Source organism: Rattus norvegicus, chromosome 5, assembly GCF_021556685.1.
Source record: "Rattus norvegicus strain SHRSP/BbbUtx chromosome 5, alternate assembly SHRSP_T2T, whole genome shotgun sequence".
NCBI lineage: Eukaryota > Metazoa > Chordata > Mammalia > Rodentia > Muridae > Rattus > Rattus norvegicus.
Genome location: NC_141538.1, coordinates 129,669,307 through 129,682,066, shown reverse-complemented (window position 1 = coordinate 129,682,066; position 12,760 = coordinate 129,669,307). Strand labels below are relative to the sequence as shown.

The window sequence follows — 12,760 nt, the reverse complement described above, 5'->3', positions numbered from 1 at the left end:
TTAAATGTTTTCCTTTACAAGTTGTCTTGGTCCTGGTGTTTTAATCACAGCAAAATAAAAGTAACTAACACACACATACACACACAAACTCTTATTTTACTTTATATTGAGACAGTCACACTAAGTTGCACAGAATAGCCTTTAACTCAATACTCAGTAGCTCATGCAGGCCTTCAACTTAGAATCAATCCTCCTGCTTCAGCCTCCAGGGTAGTTTAGTACAGGCTTCTGACACCAGGCCTGGCTCTGTTTTACTTTTTTTTATAAGTTATTCTTACCAGCTTATTCCCTGTAGTACAACTGCTTTAAGCAACATGGTAGAGACCTGAGAGATTCAAAGTGTTTGCTATGACAAAAGGATCCTACCTGTACTGTCTGGTTTTGTGTGTCAACATGACACAAGCTGGAGTTATCACAGAGAAAGGAGTCTCAGGCAAGGAAATGCCTCCATGAGACCCAGCTGTAATGCACTTTCTCAACTACTGATCAAGGTAGGGAGGACCCAGCCCATTGTGGGCAGTGCTGTCCCTGGGCTGGTGGTCTTGGGTTCTATAAGACAGCAAGCTGAGCAAGCCAGGGGAAGCAAACCAGTAAGTAAGCTGCGTCAGCTCCTGCTTCCTGACCTGCTTGAGTTCCAGTCCTGACTTCCTTTGGTGATGAGCAGCAATGTGGAAGTGTAAGCTGAATAAACCCTTTCCTCCCCAACTTGCTTCTTGGTTGTGATGTTTTATGCAGGACTAGGAACCCTGACTAAGACACTACCTAAAAGCTGATCTGTAATGCAAGAGCATAGAGCATGGAATTGGGCAAACAAGCAAACCAGAGAAGCAGCACAGAGGGAGAGTACCTGCCTGCTATGACAAGTTGAGTCCCAGTACCAAGTAAAAATAAATTAATATTATCAATATCAGCAATATACCACCATAATATGATCAATGTCTATAACTACCACCCATAGGAAATGCAATTAAGTTGTTACAGATATTTAAAATATAATCTAAACTCACTGCCGAACAACTCTGAAATCACTAGACATGCCAATGGATCTTACTACATAAGAGACACACATCACTATTATTATTCTGAGCATTTAATTCTATTCTTTTGTGAATTGTACTTTTACACAATTAAACACACTATTCTATGGGCTGTATATTAACAACTTCCCAATTGAGTTGTGGCAACATACTTGACTGAGATGTTATGTAAGAGAATGCATGTATAACAAATGTGATAAAATATTGAGAGTGAAATTCATGTAACTGTAAACGGGCCAATAAAAATACACATAGAGAGAAAAGCAAATGAAAAATATCACCAGTGACTCATCCCTAGGGGACGGAGTGCCAGCAATCCCTGTGCAGTGACAGCAACGTTTGTAAAGCTAGGGAGTTGGCCAGATGCGTTATTCTGAGCAGAGACCCACAGACTTCAATAGACTTCCAAAGGGCACTTACATGTGCACGCATGCACACACCCTTCTCTAAACTCCTACTGTCAGGATTACAACAACACTTTCATATATATACATATACATATATGTCCTCATACTACAGACATACAGGATCATTAAGCTTTCGCCATATCAGGCGTCTATACATGTGCATGTGTGCATGTGGATGTGCTCAAGTGTGTCCCAGAGTTGAGACAGGACTTCCCACACGGGCCAGGCCTGCCTCTACCTCCCCAGTGCTGGAATTAAGGTGGGAACCACCATGCCTAGACCCACTCCTCTACACATGGGAGCCAGACTTCCAAACCCAGGTCCTCATGCATACATAGCAAGTCCTTTACTGAGCCGTGTGCCAACCCCATAAAGTTCTTTACCCAGGCACTTCCAGGACCCTAGGTTATAAACAAAGCTCCTGTGTTTGGCAAGCTCAATCCAAGTTTATAATGTCCGCAAAGACTTTCCTCAAGGAAACACTCCTCTCCCTTAACACCCAAAGCTCAATGTTCTTACTACTTATTACACATGGTAGTTACTATTGATTGCCATGTACAATGTCTTCATAATATCTGAATTACCAAACTGCTGACCCCCACGGCAAGCTCTCCCTTGAATGTTTATCAAAGAGGATGAGCGAACATAGGCACATCATCACACACCATGACCTATGTCATGGGCCCAGGCTTGTCCTGCAACTTAATACAAATGAACGTGACAGAGTGGTACAATTAAAACTCCAGTGGCACTTCCATAAGGTGAAACAATGGGCACACTAGTTCCAAACTGTTCACAGATAACATGCAAAAAGAATTTGAATTCTAATACCTGTTCTTGGTAATGAAATTCATTATCCTCAATTTTCTGAATCTCTTCAAAAACTCTGTGAAAAGAGAACATGACAATTAGAAGATACATTAAAAATTTCTCATTGCAATCACCCAAAAGAAAAGATGCATAAAAATATAAAGGGCTGGGTAAACATATGTACCACAGTACAGTGTACACTCAGATGTAGAGGGATCGGGGTAGAGCCAGTAGAGGAAACAGTGAGAAAGGACAGAACACATCTTGAAGAACTAAACATGTCTGCTGGCAGCCAGAAATCAGAGTTGTGTTAGGTCTTGGTTCATCCTAAGAATATGTATTACCTTTTCTCCGGACCTAGTTTCTGCAGCATTTTTAAATACTGAAAGACAGTGTGAGCAACCTGGAAGGAGAACATTTCATTAGTCTTCTGCATAGAATAGTATCTAGAGAAAAGAAAAACAGCTCCATACACCTACCTCATAAAAATGCTCATACCCCTCATCAGTCAGAGTGATAGAAATGCTGAACACTGAGTAGGTAGAATTTTGCTCAAAACCTGTCTCACCATTTCCACCAAACAACGCAAGAGCCCAACACCTACAGTTGGGAAAATTAATCTAATTAGTAAGCCTGTAAAGTAACAGTCAGCAACATTTCTGTGTAAAATTTTGGAACCTGAGCTTTTGATGAAGCATATACTTTTAAGAGTTCAAGGAGCTTTGTTTGTCTGAGCCCAGAGTCACAGCATAGTTCTGACAAGGCTTGAACTTAGCAATCCTCCTGCCTCTGCCCCCTGAGAACCGAGATTACAGGAGTGTGACACCTCACCCAACGATGTTCAGGTTTAAATTCATATTTTAGGAGTACAAGGAATTACAGTTCATTTAGAAGTCAACAGAACAAACAGTAGTCGCCTTCTCCTGTTTAATAGCAAGGCTACCCAACACCCATGTGATTACTAATGAAAAGCAAAGTGAGAGCACGTAAATTAACTGTACATGCAGTTACTAGAGCCATTCCACTTCTCATCCTTGATCTTGTCTGCTAGAAGTCTTGAAGCACAAGTATAGCACAGGTCTTTGAGGCTGTTAACCTATCCTACATGGGTTACCCAGCAAAGCAGCAATGGGAATGGCTCGCCCTGGTTAAAACAGTCCCAGAAACTTAACTCAGATGGCGTCCACCAAAATAAAGAGCTTGCAGGTCCAATAGAGCTCAGGAAGAACAGCCATGTGTATCTCAGGGCCCACTGCCCACACCCTGATGGGATGTATGTACGCACTGTCACTTCCGTGCACGGCAATGACTGTCCTCTCAGTTTAGGGAGCATGATACATCTTAAACATTATTCTATAAAGTGTTCATCTATCTTTTTATCTCAAGCCAGTACAAAGAACACGACAAGAAACCACAGTACAATTCGGGTTCTGAAGCTCTGTTCCACGTTTGGTTAGGGTGAAGCAGGCTCAGGTGCGTGGGCCTCTGCCAGCCGCAGGGCCTCAGCCTCAGTGTGCAGCGGGCTTTCTACACTCCATTTTCTGGGTTGGAAACCCTGGGGAGTCACAGCATTTAAATAATTGAGTTACTTATTCAAATTATTTCATTAGAACTAAACTTTTTACATTATGGAATCAACTTAATCTTCATGTATAATTTTGTTTTGATTTTGTAATTATTTCCAACATGAGCTTAAAAGACAGCTTATAAGAAACCTCAAAAATATGGTCATTAGTGGCTGGAGACATGGCTCAGTGGTTTAGAGCACTGGCTGCCCTTCCAGAGGACCTGAGTTCAAATCCCAGCACCCACATGGTAGCTCACAACTAACTGTCACCCACTTCCAGGGGACCTGACAAAATACCAATGCACATAAAATAAAAATAAATAGAAATTTTAAAATGTGGTCATTAAAATGACCTGAGTTATCATTATGACTATGATTAGTATTTGATTCCTTATAATAACTAAAGCAAAACAATGCACGGTAAAACCTACTCTTTATTATTTAGAGATTGCTAATAGAAAAATGCTTAATAATTGAATACTTGCTTTTTTCTAAGGTAAGAAAGGATGCTGCCTTTGCCTTCATGCCCCACAAGCCAGGAGATATAATGAAGTGGCTTCACCCTAAAAAAAAAGAGTAAATATAAGAAGTCAAAATAAAGTTTAAATATACAAGGTTTGCAGATGCCCTTCAACAGAGGAATGGATACAGAAAATGTGGTACATCTACACAATGGAATATTACTCAGCTATCAAAAACAACGAGTTTATGAAATTCGTAGGCAAATGGTTGGAACTGGAAAATATCATCCTGAGTGAGCTAACCCAATCACAGAAAGACATACATGGTATGCACTCATTGATAAGTGGCTATTAGCCCAAATGCTTGAATTACCCTAGATCCCTAGAACAAACGAAACTCAAGACGGATGATCAAAATGTGAATGCTTCACTCCTTCTTTAAATGAGGAAAAAGAATACCCTTGGCAGGGAAGGGAGAGGCAAAGATTAAAACAGAGACTGAAGGAACACCCATTCAGAGCCTGCCCCACATGTGGCCCATACATATATAGCCACCCAATTAGACAAGATGGATGAAGCAAAGAAGTGCAGACTGACAGGAGCCGGATGTAGATCGCTCCTGAGAGACACAGCCAGAATACAGCAAATACAGAGGCGAATGCCAGCAGCAAACCACTGAACTGAGAATAGGACCCCCGTTGAAGGAATCAGAGAAAGAACTGGAAGAGCTTGAAGGGGCTCGAGACCCCAAAAGTACAACAATGCCAAGCAACCAGAGCTTCCAGGGACTAAGCCACTACCTAAAGACTATACATGGACTGACCCTGGACTCTGACCTCATAGGTAGCAATGAATATCCTAGTAAGAGCACCAGTGGAAGGGGAAGCCCTGGGTCCTGCTAAGACTGAACCCCCAGTGAACTAGTCTATGGGGGGAGGGCGGCAATGGGGGGAGGGTTGGGAGGGGAACACCCATAAGGAAGGGGAGGGGGGAGGGGGATGTTTGCCCGGAAACCGGGAAAGGGAATAACACTCGAAATGTATATAAGAAATACTCAAGTTAATAAAAAAATAAATAAATAAAAAAAAAAGAAAAAAAATATACAAGGTTTGAGAATCTAAGCTTATTCTTATGAATAATAACCATGAAATTATAAGCAGCTAACAGCCATAATATAAAAACAGAAAATGCTAAGACATTTCATGTAAACTCACTAAAAGAGCAGAATCATTCCAAAGTGTAAGGTTGCTACTTTTTACAAGAGCGGTGATATTTTTACTTTTTGAGGTGTTCTCTCTCTCTCTCTCTCTCTCTCTCTCTCTCTCTCTCTCTGTGTGTGTGTGTGTGTGTGTGCGCGTGCGTGCACTTGCATGTGTATGTGTTCGTGTATACATATGCACATGAGCACATGTGGAGGCCAGAGGAAAATCTTAGGTAACAATCAGTCTTATGGTCTCTGTCTACCTGCTCTGAAACAGGGCCTCTCACAGGCCTGGAGTTGACCAATTAGACTAGACTGGCTGCCAGTGAGCCCCACAGATCCTGCTGGCCCCATCTCCCAAGCCCCTCTACCACAATATAGGCTAGCATTTTATGAATCATATAACCAATATATGAATCAGTGTCCAGAATCAGATTTTTACAAAAGCTTTCATCACTGTACCAAGCTCTATGATTTAAAAAAGTGTCATGCCAAAGGTTGGAACATTTAGAGTCTAGTTTAAGTACGTTGAGATCTTGAACCCAAGATATGGTTTCATGTATTCTTGTTTTCCTCTTCATCGGACTGACCACTTCCTACTCACAGGATCTCAGGCAACACAGTTATTACCCCACAATAATAACATGTAAAAATATATTGTTCAAATTCTTTCGCCATTAGTTTCTACTATAATTTTAAAGTATGTTCCCCAAAATAAGATTTATCCAACACACACACACACACACACACACACACACACACACAAGAGTAAATGTAATTAGGTTTCAAACTTCATTTAGATAGTATGTTTGGAATGTAATAAACATATGGAGGCTTTTGGTTCTGGCTATCATGTCCACCAAAATTTATTAAGTTCTTGAATAAAATCAAAGTATGATTTCAACTCTGATACACAATTCTCAAAGCCTTCCCAATATAGACTAAAATATGAACTGAATCACACACATACTAGACTGGCACAGAGTAAAGCAGCTATGAACTAAGCCCAAGCTGTGAGCTCAAACACTGATAAACTGGTATTTTTTCCCAAGTTTAAATAATCCCCTAACTCACAGAAGTAAAACTTGGGAACCTAAAGCTATTTAACTTTCACTTTTGACAAGTAAATAAAAGATACCTGACATGAAAAATAAATCATAAATTAATATATTTTACTCTACAACTACTAAAAAGTAATTAGTAAACATTAATACCAAATGTCTAATTTCAAAGATTCAGGTAAAGTAACTCATTATAAGAAAAATCTAGGTTTTGTTTTTGGCTTTTTGAGACAGGATTTCTCTGTGTAGCCCTGGCTTTCCTGAAACTCTCATTATAGACCAGGCTAACCTTGAACCCAGAGATCTGCAAACCTCAGCCTGCCAAGTGCTAAAACTATAGGTCCGTGCCACCACACCTCGCTAAAAATTCTAGTTTCTATACCCAGAAAAACCAGGAAATACCTAAGACTTGATAATCTAGTAATTAAATTCCAAGCTAAAAGACACTTGGGTTTTAAATATAGAAACCCAAGCTTAACAACCCAGCTCTCTCAATCTGTGGCCGTGGCTTCCAGCTAAGGGGCGAGTTCCTTGAGGGCTCACCTGTAGTGTTGCTGCTGCGGAGGAAGGGCCCACGTGATGGTCAGAGCATGGATTTTTCTGATTGGAACAACTAAAGAAAAATGTCAGAAGAACTGTTGTAAGTATTTTTCCACAACATTTTCTGTTCTAAGAACATATTTTTTGTTCAATGTATTTCATCCTCCAGCAATCACAGGATGGTTACTTCAAGTTGCCAATTTTCTAATTTGAGTAATTCTGCTTTAGGCAAGAATAAAAAGGAGCAAGGAGACGGGAATGCTACAGAGGAGGAGCTCTTCTTTCTAGAAAGGTGCGGTCTAAGTGTTAGGGGTCCACGGTAAACCTACTCCACCACTTTCCTGGTTACAGAGCTTGCAGGACTTTATACGACTCACTTGCTTTTAAGTCTTCCTGCTTCTGCTTCTCATGATAAATGTGTGCACTGGCACACATTATGAGATTATGAGTCTATGAATAGAAAATCTAAAGCTAGAAACTACAGAAAATACTCTTTTGGAATATCTCGCTCAACAGCGTGAAGCCTGAAGCACAAAGAGTGTGCCAAAAGCAGCCACTGAAGAAAGTGAGAAAGGGGCAGACTGACCCTTGAGTAGAGGAGACACAGAGAAGACTGAAGGCACCTGGGAGGGAGGGAAGGAGGGAGGGAGGGAGGGAGGGAGGGATGGATTAAAGTAACAGAGAAAGGAGGAAACTTAGTAATGTCTCTGTAACACTCATAGTTGGTGAACTGGAAGGTAAATTACAATGTGATCATCTAACAGCTCATTGTGCAGTTACAACAGACACCAAATTTTAAAAAATCAGTATATATTTAATAAGTATATATTTTCATAATCTTTGATATTTTACATTAATTTACCTATAAAGTAGCAGAAGAAATATGCCCAAGCTGGTTCTAGTAAGACTTAAAGATGTCCTTTCCAGTTCCCTCACACCTGAGGTCCTCTTAATTTAACAAATACAATTACGTGTAATTAAGATTTGAAAAATAATTTTAAGGTATTTTCTCTTTTCTACTTTTGCTTTCTTAATGGAAGAGTGAAAAGGTGGAGGGGAGGAGACAAGAAGAAGAGGAGTATGGGAAAGACGGGGAGCAGGACACAGACCAGCAGCCGCAAACACCACAGTTCGCCAGTGACCACTGTCTGTCCCTGATTAAACCTCCACAGTCATAATTGCTGCTGCGTTTGCATTTTCAAGAAAATTAGAAGTGTTATAGTTATATTTTAGAAGAGATACTAAAGTTATTTCAAGCAATTTTAAGCCTTAGATTTACAAACCTCTATAAAGTTTGTTAAATGCTGGTGTGTCAAAAGGATCCGTTAAATGGCTAAAGTTTGGTTTAGGTAGCCCACTGAAAATAAAACAAACACATTAGGATTAAATTAGGCATGATGACTACAACATTGCGAGTCTGAGGTCCACACCATAAAAAAAAAAAAAGAAAAAGAAAAAAAAAGAAAGAAAGAAAAAAAAAGATTAAATTAGGAAGAGCCTTTAAGAACAATGTCATTAGGGGTGCTTCACTGACTGACATATTTATAAGCAATCTACCCTCGCTTGCGGTGCTGGCTAAGAGCATTCTCAGTATGAGCAATGGAGTAACCCTAACTAAAGTGTATTTTCTTCTTCAGCCTCAGAGGGACCCAGCCCTAATATTTACCACCTCTCTCAATGCCATTTACTCATATCTCTCCTCCTCTCAGATGGACTTTCAGTAGTAAAGCTGTACTAGCAACACTGTTTAAATGTAACAACTTTATATGGAGTGACAAGATATATAACTACTTCTTTAACAGGGACAGACAGTCCACATTGCAAACAACTGACACAGGGAAAGAGCAACTGCCTTTCTAAACAAACTTCATTTGGAGGGGAAGGTGTGGATGATACACTTTCCAATATAGTACTCTCTTACCATAGTCCAAAGGCCCTGAACAGTTAACAGAAAAACAAGATAAATGTAAAAACATCTAATCTTCAGAAGTACTGCTTAATATAAATTTATAAGCATGTAATTTCTGAACTACAGAAATTGTGGAAACAGCTTCCTTCCTATCTTGGCTTTTCTACTCAAAAGTAATTTGATCTTGACTAAGTTAGTAAACTTCCTTAGGTCTTAGGATTACCACCTTTGGAAAAAAAAAAAAAACAAAAGACAAAAATACCTTTGGAAGGCACACAAAAAGATATGCTCTTTAACTGTGGAGACATATAACTTACAGAAAGCAAGCATCTTACTTGTTTGGTATCTGAGAGAAGATCTCCGTCACCCACTTTTCCAAAGTGTCCAAGGTTTCTTGAAGGACAAGCGAAGGGTGCAGAAAAACAGAACACACAATTCTGTTAGTCAGTGCAGAGAACTGTTGCCACACTGATGGTGACCTTCTATACACATGTGAATTCCAAAATACATCTTTTAGGAAGATTTCTGTTTTCCCCAGACCAACCCTTCTCTCTTTGGCATCTATAACTGCTTCCAGGCCCCATCTGCATATGTACTTCGGTACTGGACTCCTATCTGTGGAGGCTTTACCCACAATTCTTTTTAGGTTCAGGTTTAGGTCCTGGTTAATCTTCAGTGTCAGTTTGGATCCGTTAGACTCAAAGGAGACCCACCTCTGGACTCGTGTGTACAGTTATTTTCTGAGATGTTTCTGAGACCTACCCTGAATATGGGCGACACACTCCATGAACTAGTGGTCCATACTGAATAACACAGGGTGAGGAAGGAGGAAGCCAGTTGAGAGCCAGCCTTTGCCTGTGTGTCTCCTGGTCTGCAGGGGATGTGAGGACCAGTCACACAGTCTCACGACAATGACTTCCACCCTTGCCCACAAACCAAAAAAGCTTCCTTAAGCTGCTTTTGTTGGTAGTCTGTCACAAATAAATAATGCATGATTTCTAACTTTTGATTCCTTTCCTCAAATGTATAAGAAAAATTTTCTCATAAAACACCAGATGAGAAAGAAAAATCTTTCACATGCATCTAAGTGTCCCATCACTATACAGCATTGACTCCAACCAGATATATGAGTTTCAGTAACTCTCAATAAATGAGCCAAGCTTTTACTAGTGACAAATCAGGTGATTATCATGAGAGAAATCCTGGGCTTAATTCCCAGTAATTTGAAGAAAAGAAACTAAAGGAAAAAAAATTAGATCAATCAAGCTTTGAATTTAAGCCAAACTTTACTTACACGGATATTTTAATTTTTGTTAAATTTGTGTGTGAATGTGTGTGTGTGTGTGTGTGTGTGTGTGTGTGTACACAAGTAGGGGCCAGAGGTTGACACCTGCTGTCTTCCTCAATTGTTCTTCACCTTTTACTTCTTCTCTCATATATTTATCACATTCCAAACACTTTTTTTTAAAGTTACTCCTAAATACCTCCAAAAACCTACTCTTACTTAGATGTTTATTGTGTGTATTTAGTCAGTATGTAGATGTAGACTGAACTCACACTGGTGTCTTACCTGCTGAACCATCTTCCTAGTCCTTCCTCAATATTCTCCACATGGCCTCCTTGAACGTGGGCCTTCCTACCTCAGCTAGCCCGGCTAGCCAGCAAGCCCTAGGGATCTGCCATCTCTGCCTGCCCAGCACTGTCATGACAGGAACAGGCCATGGGTGCTGGAGATCTGCGCTCAGATCCTCAGGCCCGTGAAACAAGCTCTTCAGTAACTGAGCCATCCATCTCCTCAGATCCAGAAAATTGACTTTTTTTTTTTTTTTTTTTTTTTTTTTGGAGCTGGGGACCGAACCCAGGGCCTTGCAGTTGCTAGGCAAGCGCTCTACCACTGAGCTAAATCCCCAACCCAAAAATTGACTTTTAAATAGCACAAAAAGTGAGAAATTCTCAAAATCAAAGAACTCTAGATTATATGTGATTTTCATCAAAAGTCTATTGTTTATTAAAATATTACAATAAGACTTGGGAGGTTAAGGTAGGGGAATCCCTTAGTTCAAGGCAGGCCTGGGCTATGCAGCAAGTTCAGGGATTCAAAGAAATAATCCTGTCTCAAAAACAAACAGAAATCTGACTAGTTACCAATCATTGTGTCAAACAAGAAAAGAACACAAAGGAACAAAATCAGAGTGAATAAAACTTCATATGCATGAAGTAATTTCAACAATTTATAAATTAACCTCTATACTAAAAATAAGCAATGTCTGGTACAGCAATATAAAAGCAATTTAGAATCACATTTTTAGATTAATTTTGAAAAATTAAAGATGTTTCATATATTATTAGCTTTGATCTCAATTTTGAAGAGGTTGGGGCAAAATTTTATAGAAGGGAGAATCATATTTGGTGGGAGGATCAGCACTTCAAGAGAAGACACATGCAAACTGTAAGTAAATGTCAAAAGGAATGGCTTAACCAGTGATTTTGAGGACGTCTACTGGCGTCGCACTCACACCAGTCACTCAGAGCATCAGGACACAGGAGCAGCAGAGATGCTCTTCAGCCTTGCACGGTGGCACGCTTCTCTCACTGCCACAGGACTGCTCTTAATTACCTGACAGGACCTTATGGGGATGAGCAGACAACTTGCCCTGTAAGTTTATGAGCAATATGAACAAATATAAAGCCACAAATATGAAAACCACAAACCTGAGAAGAAAGCACAGCAGCAGAGCTAGGTGTGGTGGCACAGACCTGCAATCCCAGGAGGTCAAGGCTACACGAGACCCCATTCCTGAGCCACGCAGGACCCATGAGTACATGAGTACTCACAAGCACTTGAAGTTACCCATAAACAGACCTATTTCTATGAGAGATAGTTTGTATGAAAGGATCTTATGTCTCTGTGAACTTTGCCATTACTTTTTAGTGTATTTCCTTCCATTTTTAAAAAATATTTTAATTTATGTATAGTGGTGTGTGTACTAGTGTGTGGTGTGTGTGTGTGTGTGTGTGTGTGTGTGTGTGTGGTATGTGTACTAGTGTGTGGGTGCTGGTGGAGACCAGAGGAAGATGTGAGATTCCCTAGAGCGGTAGTTATAGGCAGTTGTTAGGCACCCATCATAGATGCTAAAAAACCAAAGTCTGGCCCCACTGCAAGCACAGCAATCATTCTTTGCTGAGTCATCTCTCTAGCCCCAGTTTTTAATTAATACCAGATAATGGAGTAACTAATAGGTTGTACTGATTAAACATCCTATTAAAGTAGAACAGTTGATTCTCGAACAACACATGGGAATGTTGACCCCTGCCTGCAGCAGACAGACAGACACACAGACAGACACACAGACACAGACACAGACACACCCATACACACAAACACACACCCTTATCTATATGGGAACACGTGTGCATGCTTTGTGATTGTGCATATGTACAGGCATGTGTTCATATGTAAGGAAGCCAGAGGTCAATGTCAAATGTCTTTTCTCAATTGTTTTCCATCTCATTTTTGGGACATGACCCCTCACTGACCCTGGAACCTGGAGTTCAACCAGACTGTCCAGGGCAGCAAGCTCCTGGGTCTGCCTCTCTCTGACTCTCAAGCGTCACAGGCAACATGCTGGTGCTTGGATTTTCACATGGGAACTGAGATCTTCATGCTTACAATGGCAAGCAATTTGCCTTCTGAACCATATTTCTAAACCCTGTTAGAAAACTTTGGACTATCCCTAAAATTGACTACTAACAGCCAGCTCTTGTCA

General features: G+C 40.3%; 1 protein-coding gene across 6 annotated transcripts in view; it reads right to left on the bottom strand.

The window, feature by feature from the left end:
* The window catches only part of Nrdc (nardilysin convertase), a 62,992-nt gene that overhangs the window by 19,801 nt on the left and 30,431 nt on the right, over nucleotides 1-12,760 (bottom strand). For 3 of the 6 annotated variants that reach the window (XM_087660440.1, XM_087660441.1, XM_087660439.1), the window contains 7 exons: nucleotides 9,329-9,386; nucleotides 8,368-8,441; nucleotides 7,088-7,157; nucleotides 4,303-4,384; nucleotides 2,734-2,854; nucleotides 2,599-2,657; nucleotides 2,276-2,330 (listed from right to left, as the gene is read on the bottom strand). In XM_087660440.1, the coding sequence (XP_087516566.1) occupies nucleotides 2,276-2,330; nucleotides 2,599-2,657; nucleotides 2,734-2,854; nucleotides 4,303-4,346 (279 nt within the window). In that variant the 5' untranslated portion in view covers nucleotides 4,347-4,384; nucleotides 7,088-7,157; nucleotides 8,368-8,441; nucleotides 9,329-9,386. 6 annotated transcript variants of the gene reach the window in all.